At 42.3% G+C, this 25130-nt stretch overlaps 1 protein-coding gene across 1 annotated transcript in view; it reads right to left on the reverse strand.

The window, feature by feature from the left end:
- Positions 1 to 1639: 1639 nt before the first annotated feature.
- Positions 1640 to 25130, reverse strand: part of CDC40 (cell division cycle 40) — a 324684-nt gene continuing 301193 nt past the window's right edge. Inside the window, exons 14-15 of the mRNA XM_069234621.1 lie at positions 21026 to 21170; positions 1640 to 3699 (exon numbers count right to left, since the gene is read on the reverse strand). Of these exons, the coding sequence (XP_069090722.1) occupies positions 3522 to 3699; positions 21026 to 21170 (323 nt within the window). The 3' untranslated portion in view covers positions 1640 to 3521. The remainder of the gene's footprint in view (positions 3700 to 21025; positions 21171 to 25130) is intronic.

Raw genomic sequence — 25130 nt, forward strand, 5'->3', positions numbered from 1 at the left:
CACACCTTGTGCGGGTCTGTTACTGGCATCTGTTTCAGACAGCCATGGAATGGTTTGAACCTTGTAGTTTTCGGTGAGGACACCATTACTTAGCGCACTGTATTCGAGTTTCGAAAATTTGTCAAAAACAGACCAAAAAAAAAGGGGAGCAGAGTTCCTGATCCTCGTTCAAAGGCATGGAACGAAAGGAACAGACATCAGAGCACAGGGGTGGCATTTATATGCAATTCTGCTCCATCCTGTCAGGGTCAGAAAGAAGCCAACACATGGTCCCACTGGCTGGTATGCAAGAGCACTGCTGAAACGTTTCTGGATCCAGTCTGGCACATGGGGACATTCTCAAGGTGAGGAATCTGCTGCTAGAAGTGCCCATCAGAAATTGTAATTATCAAAGATACGCTTGTTTAATGAATATATCTACCAATGTTTCCTTTCAATATAGAAGGCTACATCTTAAAAAAGGTCGGACTTTAAAATCATCCATTTTCATAAAGGTACATGTATGTGAAAGGATAGTAAATTTTTATGTAGGCAAAAACAATAACCTGTAGAAGTCAACTAGATTCTCCTCTTTTTATGCCTCCAGGGACTCATAACTGGTTAGAGGTCACACCACCCAAGTATGCATCATTTCTGGCAGGCAATGTATCCATTGTTACAGCCAGCTTGCCAAAACCAAGGGCATGAACATATTTCCTTTATACGTTTTTTAAGGGTGTTGAAAAGAAACAATGATTGAATCTGAATTTCTTAGAACAGCATAGTAAGCTAAGCAGTGGATTTGGGTCTGTAAGTAAAAACTAGTTCAGTTAAGTGTGGCACAACGACTCTTCTGTTTTGAGGACGCATTCTCGAATTCCCAGAGGCATCAGATCCTTAGAATAGACACGAACCTCCTTCATTTTGCCCACCTGCAAATGAACATGGTACAAATGTCGCATTAATCTTTCGTAAAAGAATGGTTTTCTTTTCCTCAGAGCTGACGCAGATGCTGTGCGTTACAAAAGTCATAAAGGCAGATGTTTGGTTTTACAAAAGCTAGAAAGGCTGGTCTGCACACAAGCACTGATGCCAAACCACTGCCTAGTGTTAATGGACCTCTCAAAGAACAATGAGTCTAAGCCAGTGGGCACATAGTAGATGGCATAGTGAAAGCTTATGGAGTTTGCACCCACTACTCGAGGCGACAGAGAAAATAATATATTTCAGCAGAGTTGCTTTACATGGAGGAAACTCCTACTGAATTAAAATGAATTAGCACTCTGTTTAGGCCTGCACCACAAGAGCTCTCAGTGAGGCAATGGGAAGGAAGAATATAAACAGAAACAATGACAGATAGAAATAATCCTCACAAAGAAGTGCAGTGAAGCGATTTCAAACTTCCACAACTTGATGGCTTCCAGCTTAATTCTTTCACGTGCATGCAAGCTGCATCATATTCAGACAGAAACAAACACTAACTTTAACTATATGTGTAATCATATTGTTACAACAAATGCACTAATAGTACAAAACAGCAGTTACTTTCATAATACAAATACATTGGATTTAATGCTTGAAAGGAAAGCCAATACACTTGAGAATCAATCAGTAGGCATATATCTGAGTGAAAAAACACAGGTGCCAGAAATCGCAGAACTCAAAATTGGGCAGTCTTTTATTGTCACCTGAAGTCTCATGAATGGCATTTTCAACTCTTAACGTCAATGTAGATAGGCACCCGGTCCAAGCAGTGGTGAAACACTTGAGCTGATAAATCTGGGGAAGATCCTGCTTGAGAACCTTCCCTCAGCGAAAAACAAATTTAAATTCTGTTTGACTGCATGTGACCAAGGAATAACCATGGTTAGTTCATGAAAATAAAACAGGGCCCTTTTTCAAAACAAGGTAATGCACATTCACCTGTCCAATTAAGTAGCTTTTGTATTGTTTGTAAGCAGACTATACAATAAACTCTTCACATATAACTGCTAGGTAACCCAATGCAAATCTTTAACAAACAGTTTTGTTCAGGTTGAGCAACAATCATGCATAGCCTTTAACATTTCAACTAATGGGAAACAAAGCAAAAGGATGGCAGTATTTGAACAGTAGGTATAAATAGTGCACGAACGTTCTGTAAGATAAAAAAAAAGTAGGAACAACAAAATATTTCGTTTATTTGTGAAGAGATGAGTAAGTCAAAGCCAATGGTGCTTTTGTTTTATTGTAATAAATACATTTATTCCATAAGAATTATTGAGCAAAAACCTGCATTAGTTTTAGAATCCTGCAATATTGGATGCTGTCACTTCCCATCCTTACTGTACTTACAGAATACAAAAATTATTTACAAAATAAAGATACGTCTTTCCAGATTTTGTCATGAAATACTTGCATCCTCATTTATTCTAATAATTAAATAGAGTGTAATAGAATGTAGTAAATGAAGTCGCACAATGTCTACTCTATGATTTAAAGGTGATAGCAGCTTAAACTCTGTCCAGATTCAACTGACTAAAAGGAAGAACATGGTGCTGAGGGCGGGACTGCTCTTAGTTTATTCTTACAAAAAGGAGGTATCCGAAGGAGAAATAATGCAAGTGTAGCAACAATAAAAATCTGTTTCCAATGGCAACCCAAATGCCCACATTAAAAAAATGAATTAAAAAAGTATAAAAAGGGAATATGGATTTCTTTACACATTAACAATAAATGAACTTGCACACATGGATTTAATTTTGAATGGCCGAGATCTCCATGACATCCATCACCTCCATGCTGCAACTATAGAAAGGAAAGCTGCCTTTCCCCAATTTACTTTATATGTAAACTTGGTAGAAGTTATGATTTGAAAAGAAAAACATAGTCCGAGTTCTTGAAAACGAAACATTTTATACAAGAATATATGTACAATTGTTTTTCTTGAACATGTGTATGTTATAAATAAAATATTGACATAAAGCTCCATGATAAAATCAGCACTCGGAGAATAAAGGAGTTCATCAAGATAAATAATGTCTGCTCTGCTGACATTAACACCGAGTCCCAGGTGAGTAGCAGACGGTGTAAAAGGAAGAAGTGGCAATCCCTTGATGGATGTAGCTACATGTTCAGCTTTCTCTGCAGCATTAATCAGAAGAATCTCTAGACCTGCCGACTTGTAAAATAGAAGCTCAAAAAAACAGTGTGTGGCTTAACACAGCACATCTTGGAATCACAAGGCCATTATGACACACAATCATAAAACAAGACTAGTATTTAAATTTTAAAATTGTGCTTCTGAATGGAATATTAGTTCACGTGGTTTAATTTTGGCACCCTGAATTCAGATCCAGAGAGACTGCCTATCATCATGGATATCCGTTGCCAAACTCCATGCTCGATCTTTTCTTGATTACACATTCAGGCGCGTCCATCTACTGTGCGGGACTGAACAACACTGCAGAAAAGTGTTTCTACTAGGACCAGATCTGATTTTAAGGCATTTAAAAAAAAAATCCTTTTATACATATCTGCAAATAACTGAATTAATAACTCCTCTAGTCCCACAGTTTAATAAGACCATCCCAGCCACATGTGATGACCTTGGATGTTTCATGAGGATGCCACACAGCGCTTATGCACACTTTATCATGGGCTTTTATTCTACTGTAGAGTTTTGTCGTTTTCCAGTCCCAGATATTAAGCTTCCCATCTGCATCTCCGGATACCACGTAGCTGTAGTAAAAAGAAGGAAACATTTACTTTTAAATCATTGTGTTTTAAAAACCTAGAATGTTTCAAGGCATTACGAAACATCAAAAAACATAACACATTGCCATGATAGCAATTGCCATGATAGCAGATAACGGAATTTCTAGTCAAAAGTGTATGGCGAACTTTGTTTAAATACCTAATACGGGTGCATTTTTGGTGGAAAAACTAATTAATAGGAAGGGCAAAACAGGTTGTGTGTGAACAGTGGAAGGATATACTAAATCACAACAGTGAGTGCAATTACCAATTCTTGAATCACTTAAGCTGCAAACTTTCACGAACGGGGTTTAACACGCTTGCTTTCAAACAAAGAACGCCAGTTAGTCTTTTCAACTGTCAGCAGACAAAGCCTATGGTAGAAAACTGAATACGGAACACCAGACCTTAAATTTGCATTTGTATGTATTTATTTAATATCGCACAAATGCCAAAACACTATGCAGCTTTGTGACACCAAAACTTGAACCTACAATTCAAATTACATATAATAAGACGACTACACAGTACACAACAATTTAAATATGATAAATAAAAACAGTCATAATAAGGTATGTTACATCTTGTGGTACAAAACACACTTGAACAGATACAGTTAGTTTCATTTTACTTATAAAACTGAACAAATTAGACAGATGGTGTAAAGAAACGTATTCCATAACTTGGCAACATGCCACTCTCTAAGTTCCGCCAGCACTCACCAACATCATTGTGAAATCATCAATGTGTTATAAGCAGTAGATATAAGGATGTTGTGTGGTGTTAGAAACAAAATAGGTTCGGTAAGTATGGAGGCGGAATCCCATGAATGGCCTATCAAACTAAATATAGCTCTATACACTGTATGGTTTATTGGCAGCCATTCTCACCGACCACAATCACCAGAAATAGGTTCAACTTGATGAATCCAAAATCAATTCTAATGGCTCGGTTTTGCATTCTCTCCACTTATCTCGAAAGGAGGTTCAAGTAGGTTGCTAAACAGTAGAACAGCTGTGCAAAAACAAGCAACCTCAGAAAAGGAACCAGTTTTGAAAGACAGAAACATTCCGTACTAAATGAATAACTGGTAAGGGTGTATCCTTGTAAGGCGAAGGCAAATCAATCTCCACTGAAGAAGGATGATTTTTACCTAACAGGACAATCTCAGTTTTTCTGCACTTAAGGACAAAGAATTGAAACATTTTAACTTTCTGTTCACAGGATGGAGTAGAACTCCAGCTGGACACAAGCTCTGACAGATCCACCACTACTTATCATCGGGGTAAATCTGAAACTGCAGACGACGGGCCACAATTAGTTGTGCCAAAGGGATCATGTACTTATTAAACATGAAGGGGCACAAGATGGACCCCCGGAGGGGACAGCACACATCAAATTATTCTTGGGGAAGAAAAATCCCTCAGATTGACATGTTGAGTTCAACTCCCAGGAAAAATCTTAGCCTAGCCAATACCCAAATGCTTCAACCCTCCTACTCTTAGGACATACTCGGGCGCAGCACAAAGCAGCTTGTGCTCTAAGGTGAAAATGCCACTGAAGGGAAACGTCCTTAACCACGCGTTGTAAACTATGCAGACATTTACCAAGCACGCATAACTACGCTTGTCGAAACAACAACTGCCTTTTTCTGTGTCTTAACCACGCATGTGCCAAACTACACATGTGCGTGGTTAAGGCACAGAAAGAGTCAGAGAGCAGGAGAGGACACAGTGAGGGAAGTGGGGCTGGGACAGGGTTGGTGGTAGTTTTTAGGGATGGGGTGGATCAACGGCTTGGGGAGGGTGGGTTGGTGGGGTTTCGGGCTATTGTGACAGGAGTGAAAGGGTTTGGGGAAGTTTAGCTTTTAGGGCTTACAGTGGGTGGGGGAGCTGAGTACTTTATTTTTTAGGGGCGGGTGGGGGATTTTTTTATTTTTTTTAGGGCTTAGGGTGGGGCCTTCGTAGTTTATTTTTTAGAGCTTATGATGGGTGGGGAATCTGTAGTTTAGCTGTTTTGTGTAGGGGCGTTTCTAGGGCTCAAGGAGGGTGGGGATGTCGGGGTAGTTTAGTTTTTGGGAGGAGGTTTTAGGGCTCAGGGCAGGTGGGGGTGTCAGGGTAGTTTAGTTTTTAGGGGAAGATGTGGGGAGGGGGAGTCTTTTTTTTTTTTTTTAGGGGGTGGGGGCTTAGTTTTTGTTTAGGAGAGGGGTGGGGTGGTCAGGGTATTTTTTTTTTGGGAGCTTAGGGTGGGTGGGGGTAGTTTATTCGCTGTGGGGGTAGTGTGGGGGCTCAGGGAGAATGGGGGGGGTTGTACGACAGAACCACAATGCCGTTTCCACATATGCCTTTACTAGGCATGCTTTTACAACAAGCTTCATTGTAAAGGCAGGCATCGTAAAGGCATACGTGGAAATGACACAGTCGTGGTTCCGATCACATTGTTAAGGCATGCGCTGTTCCGCCATGCGTGGTTCTGTCATACAACCGCCACTGAGAGATCGAAAAGGATAAGTGCCTCTGGGTGTTTTTGTTTCTGGAGTCGAAGGAGCTGTTCACTGATGTTCATTAATGCTGCCTTTGTGCTTCTACAGGGGCAAAAGACAGATCGAAAATCTGAGAGTAAAAAATTGGGTTTACTTTTGCAACTGAGTAGTAACAATTAATTATGTGAGCATTGCAAGAAACAGGATACTAGAAATAAAACAAACATTTGCTCTACAGTTGGTATCTCAACCTTTTCGTCCATAAAGGTAACACAAAATCAATCAAAGGCATATAAACCTATAGCCTGACATGTCTTGAGATGGTAGAACTAAATGTTTCTCAGTTACAGAAGATAGCAGGATATTGGTCACACTGCCCAAAAACGTAGTTTCTGTTCTTATGATATCAGTAGGGGACACAGGAGCAGCACGTCTGAATAAAGTATATGGTTTTAGATTCCTTCTAAACTGCTGCAGTAAGCAAAGCAACATATTTAAGTTCATCCCTCAAGCCAATTATGTTTTGATGGAAAAATACTCCAAAGGCATCAGAGAATTCCGGGAATGGTGTGTGTACTCCATTAACCTTAGGTAATGGATTGATCAACGTTTTATAAATTTCAAAAATGTTTTGGGTGGAACTGCGAGCTACACTAATGCGAATTTGTTCGTTTTTTAAATCACGTTCTACAAGAGTAAAGCGCTTCCATAGAGCTGAATAAGGGTTTCTAGGAACTTTTTTTTAGAAAGGTCTTTGGAAAACTAAAGATATGAGTCCTAGAGTTTGAACATAACCGCTTCCTTTTCTCTGGAACTAATTTATCGAGTATTTTAACTTTTTTGATGAAACTGTTGAAGCATGATTGATGGACTAGCCCAACAATCAAGTTGACTCTCTGAGTTTGAATATGTCAGACGCATGTCAGTTCCTGTGAATGCCTTGAAATCCCTTGTTGTCATAATTTTTTCACGGCATTGAAAGTATTCTTCTTGAACAGAGGCTTGTCAGCCCCAAAATAGATGAGTGCTTGGTCAGACTTGAAAATAAATAAGTTACTGAATGATTTTTAGACTGTAAATTAAAACCTTCCTGATGGAATGAAGGTGGTCTTTGGGAGGGCAGAAAGGGTAGTAACCTTGCAGATTAGATGGATGGAACTAGTAATCTGTCATGACTGTTTTCCAAAATGGCTAGAAAAATGGAGGCTCTCATGCCCACCAACAGTTTATGGTGTAGGTGTCTGGCAGGATGGTGAGACGTGGGTGGGAGTCGTCAGAGAGGCTTTGAGGCAGAAGAGCTAGCAGAAGACGGGGGCTTTTGAGCTGCTACTGGTGATAGTGTCAGTTCCTGCCGATAATGGATGGATACATTTGTTGAGACATCTGGACTAGCTACAAAAGGATGACAGTAGCAAAGGCTGGGCAATGCAAGTGTGCCATAATTTAGATATTCTTAAAGAAAGCATTCCAGTTTGGAGTTGTCATCTTGCCTAAACAGCTACATATCATCAAGGAGCATGTTCTACAAGTCACTTTGCATTCTACTGAAAAACTCTCCAAGTGTGGCTATCCTGATTGACAGCTGACAAGTGTTCGAAGAATTTAGGCTGCACGTCATGATCTGTTTGGAAGCATCCAAACCATTGCTTACCATACCAGAAAACTACATTTTCACATACTCAAATAAACTAATAATGGATATTTTAGCCATCTCCACCTGTCCAGAGAAAACAATTAGGTCGCAGGGTGCAGGCGTGTCTCATTTAGCAATTTGGAGACTAGAGTGTCTAAGAAGGACTTCTCTCAGGAGCCAATACGGGCTCTTAATGCCTTGTTGGAAGGTAGCACAGGATCTGAACTTGAAGAGAAATGTTGCAAGATTTCCATCAACACATTGTTCTTGGTCTCAGTGGTGAGCAAAATCATCTCAAGCACTTCTGTTTTTTGTACCATCATAGTGACCAAAGACGTTTCTTCTGAAGAAAGTCCAGAAGGTTAAAGGATGTGTTTTTGTGGAGATGAAGCCAATCCACTTGTGTTTTCTAAATCCAGTACTTAGAATTAGAGAGGAGGAGTTTATCCACCTCTAAATCATCATCCTCTACAAGGCCATAATCTTTATTGAGCTTGAATAGACCTTTGGCGTCCTACCTGATGAATTCTTCCATGCAGGCAAATCTCTGGGCCCTAAAAAGGTGCTGTACCAAAGGTTCATCATCAAAAAAGGCCCAAACATTCTTTTATTGCTTGAACACGGACCCTGAAATGAATGTGCTTCCAATGCAGCCCCAAAATTGTCTCAGAGTGGATTCAAGTGAGGGTGTTTTAGGCAGCCGTGTCACTGTCAACACCAAATGTATTGGGGGAAGGGTGTCATAGCTTGGATGGCATAGATTTTGTAAGAGGTCATGCCAAGGCTACAACCTGTGGGGACATGGAGTCAGGAGCAGTCAGGGCTGGAGACAATTACCAAACCTGTAGGATCGGTTTCAGCATTTGGGAGTGGCCAATACCACATCGGAGCAATCCTGAAGTTCTCCTGTATGGCCTGCCAGAAAGCCTTAGACCTGCACAGGGTCGGCCGATGGAGCCTGAGATCTGTTTTCATATTTTTAGACGCCCTTCCACTTCAGGACTTATCTTGGAACATAATGGAAATCTACGGTTACTTAAAGGCTACAACATAATTTTGAATTGAGCAGACAGCTTGAACCAAAAGGTACTGATTTCTTTCATAGCTGTAAAGAACAAGTTATTAATATTTGGTAACACCTTCTCTGGGAGAGACACTATTTAGCTGCAGATTCCTTACCTTAGAATATTCCCCAGGCATCAAACTGGATCTGGAAGATTGAGCAGTATTTCTGCACGCCGGAAGGTGGCACCGCTTGGCTCTGCTTTGGAAGTGAGGTGCAAGGTACCATAAAGGTGTCATCCCGGCTGTCGTCAATTACTTTTATGACTTTTCACACCAGGAGCTTTGAGCCATGATGGGACCTGACCAGTAGTGTTGAAAATCTAAGGCCCTAAGAAGGGTGTCCCTGATCCTACAACTGGCTCACAGAGCGTGGAGGAGGAGAGGGTTGGTACGGAATCTCGATAGAGTCACTAACAGATAAGGTGTTACCTAAGGTAAGTAACTTGTTCAGACTTCTAGCCACATTCTCCTTCCTTTGGAATACATAACCAACCAATGCCTTTCCCTGGAGGTGGGTCTGCAAAGCCAATTCTAAATCAAAAATTACTGTTGGACTGAATGGGTAAAGTGCTGTTTCGACTGAACTGACATACAAGTTACTTACTTTCAGTAACACCTTATCTGGTAGAAACTATATCTAGCTGCAGATTCCTTACCTTAGAATTATCCCCAGGAGTCAGACTGGATCTGGAATTTTTTTGTGAGCAGAACCCCTATGGGCTGGTAGGTGGCGTTGTTCAGCTCCGCATGGCGCCACCTGCATCGTCCACACAGGAAGTGACGTGCGCAGTGCCTATATAGGTACCACCCCATACGCTGACGTCAGTTTCTTTTCATGACTTTCCATGCCAGGAGCACAGAGCCACAAAGAACACTGACCACTGATGTGGAAAACTAGTGCCTAAAGAGGGGAACAGAAATCCATTTGCAGAGCAGGGAAGATGGGTGGGTCAGTAAGGAATATGTGGCTAGACAGAGTCTCAAACAGATAAGGCATTACCAAAGCTAAGTAACTTGTTCATCTGATAGAGACCTCTAGCCGTAGCTTTCTTACCATAGAATAGATACCCAAACAATACCTCAGCGGAAGTGGGTCTGCAAACCTATTTCACAGTAGAAAGTCCTGCAGGACAGAATGAGCAAAGTGCCCATCCTGATGGACCAGACTATCCAGGCAGCAATGCTTTGAAAATGTGTGCTGAGAAGCCCACGTTCCTCCCTGGCAGATCTCCAGGATGGGAAGTACGCATGCTAAAGCAGTGGTTGCAGCCTTAGCTCTGGTGGAAGGAGCATGCTAGCCCACTGGGGGTTACTTCTTGGCCAATACATAGCAGATCTCAATGCAGAGTACGATCAATTGGGAGATGGGACTGTTTCTGCAGGGCCTTCCCCACCTTTGCTCCAACATACCTCATGAAGAGTTGGTTGTTCACCTGGGAACTCTTTCATGCTGTTAAGGTATAATGACAATGCTCTTTTTGGGTCCAGTCTGTGGAGCTGCTGCTCTTCTTTAGAGGGATGTGGTGGAGCGTACAGGATGATGGTCTGGCCTACATGAAAGGGAGTGACAACTTTTGGCAGGAAGGAAGCTCTAATGGGAAGAACCAGCTTGTCTGTGTAGATATTTAGGTATGGTGGCTTGGATGACAAAGCCTGAAGCTCAATGACCCTCAGGGCAGAAACTATTTCCACCAGGATAGCAGTCTTGATGGTAAGACACCGGAGAGGACAGTTGTGCAGTGGCTCAAAAGAAGCTCAGCTCAGAAAAGTGAGCAGTATTTTAAGGTACCACTGAGGCATGATGAAGGGTGAAGGAGGAAATGTGTATTGCAGACCTTTAAAAAACCTATTTACAACAAGGGATTTCATCAGGAAAGGCTGATCGGTAACTGTAGAAAGGCTGAGATGGCAGAAAGATAGCCCTTTAATATGTCCAAAGCAGATCCCTGCTGGGCAAGAGAAAGAATAAAGAGAAGGACCTAAGAGACAGGAGCTGAAAGAGGGTCAACCTGTTTCTCTAGAGACCATGCCACAAACTTACCTCAATGGCAGATGTATACTATCTTGGTAGAAGTACGCCTGGCTACCAAGATAACATTGCAGACTTTGGGCAAAAGGTCAAAAGCTGTCAACTGTTGCTGCTCAATCTCTACGCATGAAGGCGGAGCATTGACAGATTCAGGGAGAGAACTGTTCCCTATTGCCCTGACAGAATATCCTCCCCAAGAGGGACCCTGATCAGAGAACCGCTGGCCATGTTCAACTGCTCAGGATACCAGACTTTCCAGGCCCAGCCTGAAGCAACAAGAATGACTTTGGACCAGAAAGTCCTGATTTTCGTGAGAACTCTGTGCAGGAGTGGTACAGGTGGAAAGGCGTATAGGAGGCCTGAGCTCCACTCAAGACAAAAAGGGAGTCAGAGCAAGAGCCACCTTGGAAACTCCTGCACGCAAAAACTGCAGACATTGTGCATTCTCAGTGGTGGCAAGCAGATCTAACCAAGGCTCTCCCCACTGCTGAAAGAGACCTTGCACCACCTCCAGACGAAGAAGCTATTTGTGACCTTCAGCTGAGTTCATCCACTCTGGTGCTCAGAGAGCCTGCCAGGTGTTAAACTATCAGGGATACACACTGATGTTCCAGCCATGTCCTGAGATGAACAGCCTCTTGGCAAAGTGTCCACGACCCCAACCTGCCCCGTTTGTTGCAGTACCACATGGCAGTGGTGTTGTCCCTGAACATCTGCACTAGACTTCCCCTGATGGAGGGTAGAAAGGCATTCAAAGCCAGCCGGATTGCACAGAGGTCCAGTAGGTTGATGTAGAGTCCTGATTCTGACAGAGACCTCTGAATTCCACCTCTCCTAGATAGCCGCCCCATCTCAGGTGTGACGCATCTGCCACTACTGTGACATCTGATTGGGGAAAGGAGTGGAATCCGCTGCCGATCCAATCGCGGTTCATCAACCACCACTGCACATCTTTTGCCATTCCCTTCAAGATCTAGACCATGTCGAGAGATTCCCATGATGCTACGCCCATTGGAACTTCAAGTCCCACTGCAGAGCATGCATATGTCAGCAGCATGTGGAGGAGGAAACCTATACTGCAAGCCTTTAATAAACCTAGTCAAAACAGGTGACTTAATAATGAAGGTTGGCAGAAATGGCTGAAAAATAACCTTGAGCAGTGCCCACAGCAGAGCCATGCTGAACTAAAGAGAGCAAATAGAAGAACCTTGGATAGAGGTGCAAAAAGGGAGTGGATATTGGGTGAATTACACCATGTCACAAACATATCCAAACAGCAGTAGGATACCGACTTTGAGGGACACACCTTGCTGGTAGTTTAACATCACATATTTCATGAGGCCGGTCAAAAGCTGTCGAATGTTGCCGCTTAATCTCCACGCGTGAAGGTGAAGGGTGCGCAGGTTCGGGTGTGCCATGCTCAGCAGCTCAAGATGGCACACTCTCTAAGCCCAATTTGGAGCTACAAGAACAACTTGGGTTCGGTAGTCCCTGATTTTCCTGAGAACTCTGGGCAGGAGTGGTATTGGCAGAAAGGCATACAGGAGGCTAGAGCCCCACTCGATTAAAAAAAAAAAAAGAATCATCCTATAGTTGTCTTGCAAGCTTCAGTGCACACAAAATGCTGCCATTCGTGTTTTTAGGGGTGACAAACATCTAACCAAGGCTTTACCCACTGCTGAAATGGTCTCTGCAGCACGTCCAGATGGAGACGCCATTCGTGATCAGCTAGCAATCTTTGGCTGAGTCCGTCTGTTCTGGCATTCAGAAAGTCCACCAGGTGTAGCTCCATCGGGGAAATCGTCTTGCATTCCAGCCATGTCCCCATAGGTATCATAGCCAGAATATCCTGGGCTTGCTGTCCGTGAGGGTAAGCCCGAAACTGCATGGTGTCCAGAACAGCTCAGATGAAAGTGGGGGGAAGTCAGGTGTGACTTTGATACATTGACAATGAACCCCAGTGAGCGTAGAAATATTGCCGTAGGCTGGAGGTGGTAGATGACTGTCCAGGGAGAGCCTGCCTTTACTAGCCAATCGTCAGAACATGTTATGTGTTGTCCTGGCCTTTCTTAGTTAGGCTTTCTCTGACACTACTGAAAATGTTTCCGCGACAAAAACAATCTAGTCCTGGTGAAAGCCCTGGAACGTATGGCCATCCAATTTTAGGAGTGAAACATGTTGAATATTACAAAGGGTGTACAACCATAACCTCCATAGAGACCCCTCTGTAAAAGTATTTTAACCATACCAGCTAATAAAGGATACGTTGGTGGCTCGAGGTATTCTTATCTTTAGACCCTGGCAGGTTAATATCCTTAGTGCTCCCTGGAACATGGTCGAGCCACCCTGATTTTTAGGAACCAGGTTGAGAACTTACGATGAAGCATGACACCAATAGGGTTTGTGAGGCTCTACCTAACAACATTTAGATATTGTTCAAATGAAGGTAAGTCTAGCTTCACTTTGGTTGTTGTCCCCAATACACAAGTGATTACTGGGTTAATAATTAATTATATAAGATACCTTTTGTAGGAGACCTACTGCAGAGCCCTCCAATGCCAATAGGCATGTGTCACAAGAAGGATGGAGGAGGCAATCAGGCCCAATAGCCTCAGAGTCAGTCTCTGAATCATAACCTGAATATCCTGGACTCACCATTCAGAAGTATAGGATTGAAACTGCACTGTCTCCAAAACAAACTGTAGTGGTGAAAGAAAGCATCTCAGAGGGAGTCAAGGTGTGACTTTGGCATATTGATAGTGAACCCCAGTGAATGCAGGAGATTTGGTGCAATCTAGAGGGGGGAAACTACTGACAGGGGTGAGCCTGCCTTCAACAGCCAATTGTCGACATAGGCAAACACTGGAACCCTTCATCTGTACAGATACCCTGCAACCACAGCCATCACTTCCCTGAACACCCAAGGGGTTAGGCAAAAGTGGTACACAGCAAACAAAGTGCTCTTGGCCCACCATGAAACTGTAGTGTGACTCGTGATTTCACAAGACTGCTGGACTGCGAGTGGCAGCACCACCGCTTGCGGGTGACTGAGTCTCTCCCACGCCAGTTTGGCAACTGTCGGACCAACCCTACAGGCTTGCTAGCATTATCTCATCCAGACACCAAGGGTGGAGGTGATTTTGTGGCAGTCTAGTGCATGACACTAGTGACTTCTCAGTAGCGCATGACACTAGTGACTTCTCTGGGGAGTTGTGGTGAACAAGCCATATACCCTTTTACATATAGGCAAAGAAGGAGATGCAGAATAGTTTTCAGTAGATTTATTGAAAAGACTGCAATCTACATTAAATGCATGAGCTACAATAATGAGGATAAAGAGACATAACAGGATAAGGATTGTAAAAATCTGTGATGTAAAAATGAACAATCCCAACATATTGCAATAATTATGTACAAATGACTCTTACCCAATGCCTAATCTCTAGCCTACAGCGACAGCATGGCAGTTTTAAGCCAATCTGTCAGCTCAGAGTCCATGAGAGACGCACCCAACCCTGTTACCTTGACACAAGGTTCTGCCCTCCGTCTCCTGATCAGGCTCTAGAGCAGTGGTCTTCAAACTTTTTAATGCCGCGCCCCCCCAGTTGAAAAATAAAAATCATTGGGCCCCCCCTCAGAAATTTTCACAATTATTTTAGAAAGATGGCAATATTTAAATAGGTCTAAACCTATTTAAACATTGCAGTTAAGTAATGTTACCTTTTTAAAACTGCAATAACATGCTTCTGCTTAAAACAAAGGCATGTTATTTGTAAAATATTTCTTTTGGCCAGAGTTTGGTGCCCCCCCTGTGATCCCTTGAGGCCCTCCTAGGGGGGCCCGCCCCCCAGTTTGAAGACCTCTGCTCTAGAGACAACGTTGAGGTCGATTGCAAAATAGCGTGCAGCATGGAAGGAAATTCCTGGCCGGAAGGACCCCTTTAACGACCCTTGGCCCACATGAAGTTTACATTGGTAAACATGTTTTGTCCTGCAAATTAGGCCTGATGTGAACATGTGCCTAATTAAGAGATTGTTTACACAGTCTTGTGGCGGCAATACCAGACATTATCTTGTACCGATCTCATTTAGCTCTTGTCAACCCTAGGACAAGGAACACAATGGAAGAGGTCATGCATAACAATGACAAAAACGCTTTCGCTAAGTGACAAGTGATACCGAAAATAAAACATAACTACGGAAAAGCAGGCCATTCTAAAATGAATAAATGAAAACAAAACAGTGCATCTAGGTAAAAGGGCACAGGCCGCAAGCCTCAGCTAAGCTAGAATAAACAGGCCTAAACAAAACTAAAAATGGACCCACGACAAACCACAGGTAGTGCCTGCGTAACGGCAAGACAGGGATATGGAAATATGCATCATGCAAGTCCAACACCACCATTCAGTTTCCCGGACCTGAGCTTGGGGGAGGATTTTGAACAACTTCTTTTTCAGGAACAAGTTGAGAAGGCGCAAATCTAGGAAAGGACGAAGGCTGACATTCTTTTAGGCATCAGAAAGTAGTAAGAATAACAACCACGACCTACTTCGATGCCAGCACACTCTCAATGGCTCCTTTGGCCAAAAGAGCTGACACTTCCTGATGGAGCTAGGAGAGTTGGTCCGCCGTCAGCTGGTCTTAAGTGGGAAGCATACGTGGAGGGGTTTCCAGAAAGGGGGTGGAGTAGCCACTCTGGACGACTTGCAAAATCCACTTGGCTGATGTCATAGACTTTCAGTGAGGCAAGTGATGGCGAATCCTGACAGACTGGGGTTGGCAAGGGGCCATGGATATGCCCAAGGACCTGGCCGTACCTCTACTATCCCTAAAGCACTCCAGTGCTGAGTCTGCCTCATTGCCAAAGAAGCGACAGGCATCAAATGGCATATCCATGTGCGAAGCTTAGATATCCCTTGAGGAGCCAGTGTTTCTCAGCTAAGCATGGCGACTTTGTGCCACCGACAATGAAATTGCTCTAACCCACAAGTCAGTCATCTCAACCTTACATCTGAAGTGAACTTTGGTGCATCTTGCCCATCAGCAAATTCCTTGAGAAAGTATGACTCAAGCCTCCTCCGAGGCCATGAGCACCAAGTGAGCAACCGAATCCCACACAGTGTGTTGGTTTCAGCCCAGAAGGCTTGGAAGAATAACACACTGGCTTTGACACAGTGTTTTTCGTCTGTTTCCCACGGCGTCTTTTGGATTTCCTCTCAATTGGGTCGGTGCTGCTGTGGGGTGCGGGAAGCACTGGGAACGACGGCACTGGAGCGTTCACTGAGAAATGACGCAGTCGGCATCACTCAGCTGGTGCCATGGGCAGATCTGCCAGCAGACAACCAGTAGAGGCCTCTCCTATACCCGTTGGGGCCAAAGGTGGTCCAGAGGGATCGAGACAGCCAAATATGAGGTGCATAGCCTCATAAAATTCAATTTGGACAGGGTCGCTCTCACTCCAGGAAACTCTGGTAGATGCCACAGACACCTAGGAGGAGTGAGGCCTAGAGTACTGATGCTACAGCGCCATGTCTAATGACCTGGATCGGAACAAGGATGTCTAAGAGTGCTTCGACTTTCAAAACTTATTTTTCTGGTGGGACTTACTCGATGACTTGGATCGAGACGACGATCATCGGCAGCAGTTCCATAAGCGATGTAGGTACATTTCGCATGACCAGGATCAAGAGCGTCACAGGGTCGCCAGACATTGACCTGCGAGGCAGGTGATGGACCATTCCCTCAGTGCCTTCGGGTTCATGTTGCAGCAGTCCTCACAGTTCCTAGAGGTGGACCCATGCCATGCAACAGAGGCAAACCAAATGAAGATCTGTCACAGACACATGCCTGGGATGGCACCACATGGTTTAAAGCCTGGTTGCTTCTCAGGGGACGTCCTAGACACCCTAGGAGATTAAATCTAAAAAACAAACTTCGCATGAACAAAAAGTCGAGAAAGGACAGTCAAAAAATGACTGGGGTAGATCTCTCCAGATCTGTGCTGACTGGCACAGAAAGAAAATAACTGACATCAGCACACTGGGGTGGCAACTATATAGACACTGCACATGTCACTTCTGGTGGGGATGACGCCGACTGTGTGGAGCCGATGACACCATCTACCAATGTGCAGGGGTGCTGCTTGGAAAATTCCAGATCCAGTCTGGCACCTGGGGAATATTCTAAGGTAAGGAAACTGAGGCTAGATGTCTCTATATGATAATCACATTTTCTCAGTTAGCATTATCTTCATTTCATTTTCCAACCTCTCAAGAGCTAGGTCCCAAGTTAAGATGTTGACACAGAAGGGAAATCTTTCTGAAACTATACCCAGATAGAAGCATCCTACCATAATGTGAAGTTAATTTTGGTTCGAGAGACAGAGTATTTGGAAGAGATTGAGAGCCAGAACTAGTAAGAACAAAATAAGTATTTTAGGATCACAGGCGGTTTATACTGCTGTACCTTCCAAATACCCATGTGCATGTGGAAATGGGTAATGTTTAGGGGAGGTGGATTGAACCCCAGATCAAACTGATCGTTTATGAGTTTGACGTTCCTACATTGCAAACAACATAGGGTAACCATTAACTCATGCTTCCTGCAAAGTAAACTATGCCTTTCAAATCAGAAAATCTACCTGAACATTCTGTTTCCCTCCCAAAGGGCATCTAAACAGGCAAAGCTAATTATCCTAAGCCCATTGATCTACATGAGATTCATGCAAAGGGAAAATTACTTAATTTGCTCTTCAATTAAAATATCGCACGGTGATGTTGTGTCTCACATTGTATCGAACCTGGGAAAATTGGACAAACATAAAAGGACAAACGTGAGCTCTAAGAGATGTTTCTTTCTGGACTACAGACAACTAATGCACCGTTACCACACCTGCGGACTAAACCTGAAGGAGTGAATTACAAGAACTGATAAGGGAACTTGACACAGTGAAACCCTTTGAGGCAATCAACTTCAGGAAATACACCAACTTTCAAGAGATGCTGACCAAGCTCAGAAAATATTATTTCTTCCAAAATCACCTCTAGATTAAAAAAACACAGCTCCTACAAGTATACCCTGAAAAAGCTATGACTTAAATGAAATGCCAACCTTTTGGCCCTGGTAGACTGAGGCAGTTTTTTTTTTAACCTAAAGTGTTTGGTACCTCTCTGATGGCAGACAACCTCTCATCTGGAGACCACCAATCTAAGTACACCTGTGACATCAATAAAAAATAAACATTATGTAACTACTACACCTGGAAGATCAATGATAAAGGAGAGATTTTGAAAGGCTCAGAATGGGATTTTCCCAATTCATTTACAGTCACCACTGAGAAAACCATGGTTTGAAATACCCAAGGAGGAACACAATTATGGTGAAGAATTAAAAGCCAGTCGTCCCACTTATGAAAACACATCAAGTCCTGTCTTTCTTGGATGAGAAGAATCTACAGTTAACCCCCTTAATACTCACTCTTTATGAGGAGTGGGGATCTAAGGAATTCTGTGACCTGAACTCAATTGTGATTTTGGTCTATCTCAAATCTTTATGATCCTCCTCAAGCTATTCTGCAGAGGTTGTGAAATGAAGCATCTTTCAAATTCATGGTATGCACCAATCTCATTTTAAGAAAGATGCTATCTAAACAGATTCAAGATTATTTCACTTTTCAGGATAGTGATTAAATGCCAAACAAAAATCCAAACGGCCCAAGGGTACTCAGCATTCAAACTCTGAAAGTTTCCTCAGTAACCAGTAGTGTCAATGCTACTTTCCTCCTTATGAGTCACAAAGATTGCAAATTAAGTAGCAGCTCTTCTGTGTAAGAGGTACCATATGGATCAACCAACAGGTGCACTGGGGGCACCTCCAAAAATATATTTTCATGATGAAAGATTTTCAAGCAGCACACGTGTAAAGTTGGGTGATTTCCAAGTAAAATTAAATGAAGGAGGTAATGAGAATCAATAATAAAAGTTTTTTTGAAATTGACAGACAACAGTCTTTAGAAAATACTACTTAGTACTGATAAGACATACTTATGATAAACAGACTTAGCTTTCAGAAGAAAACAACAAATAAAGGCTAAAGAAAATACTTTATGAATCTGGAAGGATTATTAAACTTTTCTTTTTTTTACTAAACTGAAAGGTGTAGCTGTCATGGAAGATTTTATATTTAAGACATTCTAAGCATAGGGAGGGATAAATGTTCCAATTGTCTTACAGACGACATCAGCTGGCTAAGTGAGTCATTAAAAACACTTGGTTATTACATGAAAATGTATGTATTTTACATGTAAGTATAAACCCTTTAAAAAAGGTGTGTGTGTGAGATGAGTTTAAACTTACTTATAAAATACTTACACAATTCCAGTGTAAATTGTTTCATCCCATTTACACACAACCCTTAAATTACCCTTGCCACCCCAAAACCGATACCCACTCTAAAAATACTCTTGGCGTCCCAAAACCTATACCTATCCTGAACACTATAAATCACCTTGCCATCTCAAAACCTATACCCACCCTAAACCCTGAAATTAACCTTGCTACCCAAAAACACATACCCACCCTAACCGCTAAAATACCCCTCCCACTCAAAAACCCATACCCACCCGAACCCTAAAAATATCCTTGACATCCCAAAACCCCCCTAACCCCTACAAATTCCTTTGCAATCCAAAAGCCCATAGACACCCTACACCCTAAAATGCCCTTGCCACACAAAAACCCATACCCACTCTAAACCTTAAACTTACTCTTATCACCCAAAAACCCATACCCACTCTAAACCTTAAACTTACTCTTATCACCCAAAAACCAATATATACCCTAAACCCTAAAAATACCATTGCCATCCTAAAATCCATACACACTCTAAAAAGCAAAAATACCTTTACAACGATGCAATGAAATTTGCTGTAAAGGTATCCACAGTAAAGGTATACATGTGGTAAAGTAGTTCACTGTAAAGATTGTTTTGTTGTAAAGGTTGTCGTTAATAATGTGGTTTCCCTTCAGTCACTGCTGTGGCTATGTAACTCTTTAAACAGAACAGACATTATAAAACAACCAAAAAAGACATTAGTAGTGGCCTGCTTCACTATCTTGTAACTCAGATTTCCCCATTATTGTCTGGGCTGTCACCCCAGAGATTAAGCTTCCTTCAGCAGTACACCTTTTGGGATTGAAAAGTAGTGAGTCAATAAATATTTGTCTTTCATAAATAAAATAATAAGCATTGGGAGTGCTGAAAAGTCTGGCTTTAAAGGAATGTCAAATCGTAATGCGAAGCATTACCAGTAAACAACATGGGAACAGATATGTATTTTAGTGGAAGCAAAGAACTGTATATTAATTCAGAATAATCGGTGTAGGCTAAAAAGTCAAGTGACAGTTCCACTGTCAAGCCAGACCTAAAAATCTATGTAGGTTAATGACTGCCCTCCTCCCCATCTGTGCAGTTGCCAGAGAAAAACAACAATTATCTATTTATCTAAGACACTTTAATAGCATTCCTGTGACATTAGTGTGCCCCTGAAAGTTCTAGATTAGGCAGCCTGAATAACTAAACAAAATGATCACAACTGAGTGGAGGGCAAGCACTTTTTTTGTGGAAGCACACAACATCTTCTCAATCAGAACATGTATCCCTGACTCCCAACATGTGGGCGGAGCCAAAGCCTTATCTAGTGATGCTCACATGATTGTCTGGCAACAGCTGCACTGCCAAGCCAGACCATAAAAATGAGAGCAGCAGACACAAAAGTCTATGACATCCAAGCTTTCAATGCAGAGTCAGATGCTTCCTTCATAACTTGCTAGAACTTGTTTTAACAAGAATATTCAATGATAATTTAAAAGAAATAATGTAATAAATATGTCATGTGGTTTAGTTAGCAGTTCGTTCAAGGAGTCCATGTAATGTTGCCAATCACAATGTAAAAGACCTAAAGAGGTCCTTGGCATCTACAGCATCTAGGAGATGCAGACGTAAGAGGCAGTGAAGCCATTAACAGTAATGAAACATTTGCAACATTTCTATCCTTTTCATTCCCTGATAAAACTGCTACTGTGTCATCAATTTATAGGACTTACCTCATGTCGGGCGAGAAGTCAACTTGACAAGCATAACCAGCCACCATGTGACCTTTAAAGATTTTCTTTTTGTTGAGTCGAAATCGGTTCTGGGCTCCAAATATCAGAATTTGATTGTCCATCGACTGACAAGCCAACCATTTTCCTGAAAGGACAGCAAAACGACTGCTGCAGTGAGTGAGTGAAAATGGAGCAAACATATTATTACTGACATATTCTATCTAGTTCTACCCTGTACAAACCAAAAGGCATTACTATTTTAAGAAGTCATTATGAAAGCAATGGTAAGGTATGGGAATTGGCACGTTCATTATATTTTCGGAGTTCAAAGGATTCGAAAACCCATGGAATTTAAAGGATATGTTCAAAGACTAAAATGTGACATTCAGGAAGAATCACAGGGACATTTCACCCAAAAAGCTCAATCAAGTAATGTTGACTACTTTCTTCAAGTTAATGAATGTAAAATTAAGGATTGCTTCCTCATGGTGCAAAGATTATTTTTATTCCATGCACCTCAGAATTAAAATGAAATTAGACCACAATTTAATTTCAGTAATTGCCCCTGAACTCATGTTGCATCTGTATAGGTATCTGGGTGGAAATGCGAGACAAAGTTCACAAGGTCAAAGTTTACACACAAGCTCACACACAAATCTATGTAGCACAAAGTCAGCGAAAGTGACTGCGTCCATAGTTAAGCTGGTAAATCAACAGAAAAAAACATTTTTTTTGTTTTTGATAGCTATCAACTTCGGTCTCATTTGGGTTACCCGCAGAACACATTTTTGGAAACGTGCTTAAGTGTCATAATTTGTCATTAAAACCTTGTGCAGCTTGGTCACATGGGTGAAAAGTCTCAGTAATTTCAACAGTTGCAATTCCCACTTCACCGCAAATAATGTTGGAAAGATAATGCCACATCCTGTGCTCAAAGCGAGATAGCTTTCCGTGGAGGTTAACTTTGCAAAAGGTATTTCCAAGGGCAACTGCCTTCTCCCAAATCGCACGTGGCATCACTGAATGCCACGTCTTATGACTCTGGGAGGCAGTGGTGACAAGGAGCAGTGAATAACATTCAGCCTCAACCTGTGCAGAGAGCACACTCATGACATATACATACCGTACACTGTGAGCTCTGATTGCCAATTTGACATGGCACAATAAAAATAAAGCACCCTTAAACCAATGCCCACGTGCAAAAATCAAAAGTAGGTGTTTGGGGCAGAAGGATTGCGTGCAAATCGCTTGAGCATGTTCTGTGTCCGTTGTATGCTTTGGGTAAAACAAACTCACTGAATTAACTTTGCTAGGAAAATGATCTTTTTTTACTCAAAACACAAGAATGGACCCTAAGAAAAAACTCCTATGAATAAAAGGATGCGCAGGTTTTTGTGAGATGGGCAACAATAATCCCCCATACTGTGCTTATGACCACACAAGCCACAAATGGCATACATTATTGGTACCATCTCATACCACATGACGCCTTTTGAATTTGACTGCTTCAAGCCCTGCTTCAATAGCATGAGTGTGATACATCTATGCCCCGTTGGTTGTTGTATTTCCACCTTGGCTCACACCTATTTCTCCACAGACTGTATTTAATTATTTTCCTTGAGTTTCTTATACAGCGCTAATTAACACCAAAAGATGTCAATGTGCTCTATAATAAGAAGGAATGACGTCAGAGGTGTACTTTAAATTGTAAGCACAATGTAACTATTTTAACTTTTAAATTCATACTGGGAGATAAAAAGCCAAAAATGAAGTGGATAGGGAACAACAAAAAGACGGTAAACAAGTAAAAGAGAAGAAAATAAGGTTATCAGCATGTGTGTCAATCCTTCCTCTTTAGGTGGAGATCAAGAAGAGATTCACACATGTAGATGAGTTTAGAATAGTTTCCGGTAGTTGAGAAGGGAACTTATCAATTCTATATTGACAGTTTCACCCCTCTTTCACGAGGTCCACTGTGGTATTGACAGGCTTTGTTAGCTCTTTGCCTGCCTAAATCAGAGGCATCCCCACCCCTAGACCGAACCTACCAACTCACTTTCTCCAAACGGCTAACAATCTACCGCCTGATTCCAATTTACTACTTACAACTGTTATGCTCTTCAAAGGCTTCACATTCCACCGAACTCATTGCAACCTAGGATCCCATCTGTTTTCTAAACGGCTTGCATCTCTGGACAGAAACCTTTCCATACTCACATTATCATCCAGCGGCCATTAGGCTACACCATCTGAATCATACAGTGTCATTAAATGTACCATTTGAATAACTACATCCATATCATCACTTGATATATTTCTTGTCCATTTTTATTAAGAAAAGTGTGCATGTCAGAACCCCTTTGAGGGCCACAGGGAGCCAAGAGAGTTATTGGGCCCATCTGTGGATGTTAAAGCCTTTAACTCCAGATGTCCCAGGGCCTGGACTTACTATGGATTCTAAGTAACTTGGCCAAGTACCCTTCTGCACTTGACCCTCAGTAGTAGCTATGTTCGATCAGTCCAAGGCTGTGGGCGAGGAGAAGAGTGGGGGTAGATACAGTTTAGTGAGCCTGACTTATAACTCGGAGAGTGCAACAATGTCAATAAATCAGTGGCTAGTCAAATACTTATTTTCATATTGAAATTACAAGTTTTATTTCTAGCTCTACACATTCAAAGACAATACGACACTCATTAGCAATAAAAATCACCTTGAGATCAGGGCTGGACTGTCTCAATGGAAATTCTTGTTGAAAACTTTTGGGGATTTCAACATCCTCTTCTTACTGTCCATTTCCAGACACCAAATGCTATTTCCGGTCTGGGTATTTGAAATTGTATGTTGGGGTTCTGCTTATTTTGAAGTGTGCAATTTCCTTCTCTCTTCTTCCTCTTGAAAGGCTATCTGTCACAGCAGGAGAGACTCGAATGCTGATAGTCCCACAACACAGGCCATGGGAGTTACTAGAATTCCTACCTTGATGTCAGCCACAGTGATGTGTGCGTTAAAAGATTAATCTCAGGCTCCCAGCCCCACTCCTTATGACTCCCTTATCAGCACCATCCACTTCCCAAGATGTGTCCAGGCACCTTCCTTGTGATCTCTCGCTTAATCACAGAGCACCCTTTGAAGTGTACAGGGGGAGTTCTCCGTATCCCTCCTCCAGAATGTCTCACCCAGCTCACAGGAATACAGAAACACATCAATCTCTCTGGGGGCCTTTCTATACTCTTCATGTATTCACCAGTCAGCCCTGGGCTTCCCAAAATGGAGCCCAGTGTCCTCCTTGTAACGTACCATTACAGGAATACTTGCACCTAGTGTATGTACACGGAACACGCACACTGCCAAGTACTGTTACCTCCATGTATTTTCCTGTCCCAGGCACTCACACATTCAGCATGCACAATCACTCTGCGTACACTGCACACACATCCTGCAAAGTCACCACTCCTGTGCTGCGCAGCACTCCACATCTAACTGATGCATACCAAGTATGAGTTAAGCACACAGAAGTGGAACTTTAAAAAGGTGAGTGAGTCTGTAATGTAGGCCTCACTCCAGTGACAGAGGTTAGAAAGAACCTGTCCACTCCTACTGTCCACTAGACATATGCTGCCACCACACCACTGCTCTTGTGTTGCTTAACTCTTGGTGAAGGCAGTGGACTTCCACCACTATGGGGATAGTGCTTTGGATCCCCCTCCCGGTCTAACAAGACTGCAATCCATGAGCCAGGCCTATGTCATGACATACAAACACTATTTTATTTTGCCTATAACAACAAAAATCGTCATTAGGGATCCAGACTGCAGTACGGTTGGGCACTCAGAGCAAAGGTACATCTCCATAACCATGCAGAGGACTTTTCCGGCCCAACAGTGTGAAATTGGCTTTAGGAATTTAAGGGGAACTGCAGATGAAGTCAAACCCATGGAAGTAGTTTTGCTGAACACTCTTGTTAAGAAATCTAAAGTCTCTGGGATACAGACATTCAGGGAACAGGTATCAGATCCTTCATTTTGACAAGATATTGTGCCCTGTGACCCTTTTCTTGAGTATTATCTTGCCAGTATGTATAAAACAGTTCTAACAACGATCTGA

The sequence above is a fragment of the Pleurodeles waltl genome, chromosome 5 (assembly GCF_031143425.1).
Source record: "Pleurodeles waltl isolate 20211129_DDA chromosome 5, aPleWal1.hap1.20221129, whole genome shotgun sequence".
Classification (NCBI taxonomy): domain Eukaryota; kingdom Metazoa; phylum Chordata; class Amphibia; order Caudata; family Salamandridae; genus Pleurodeles; species Pleurodeles waltl.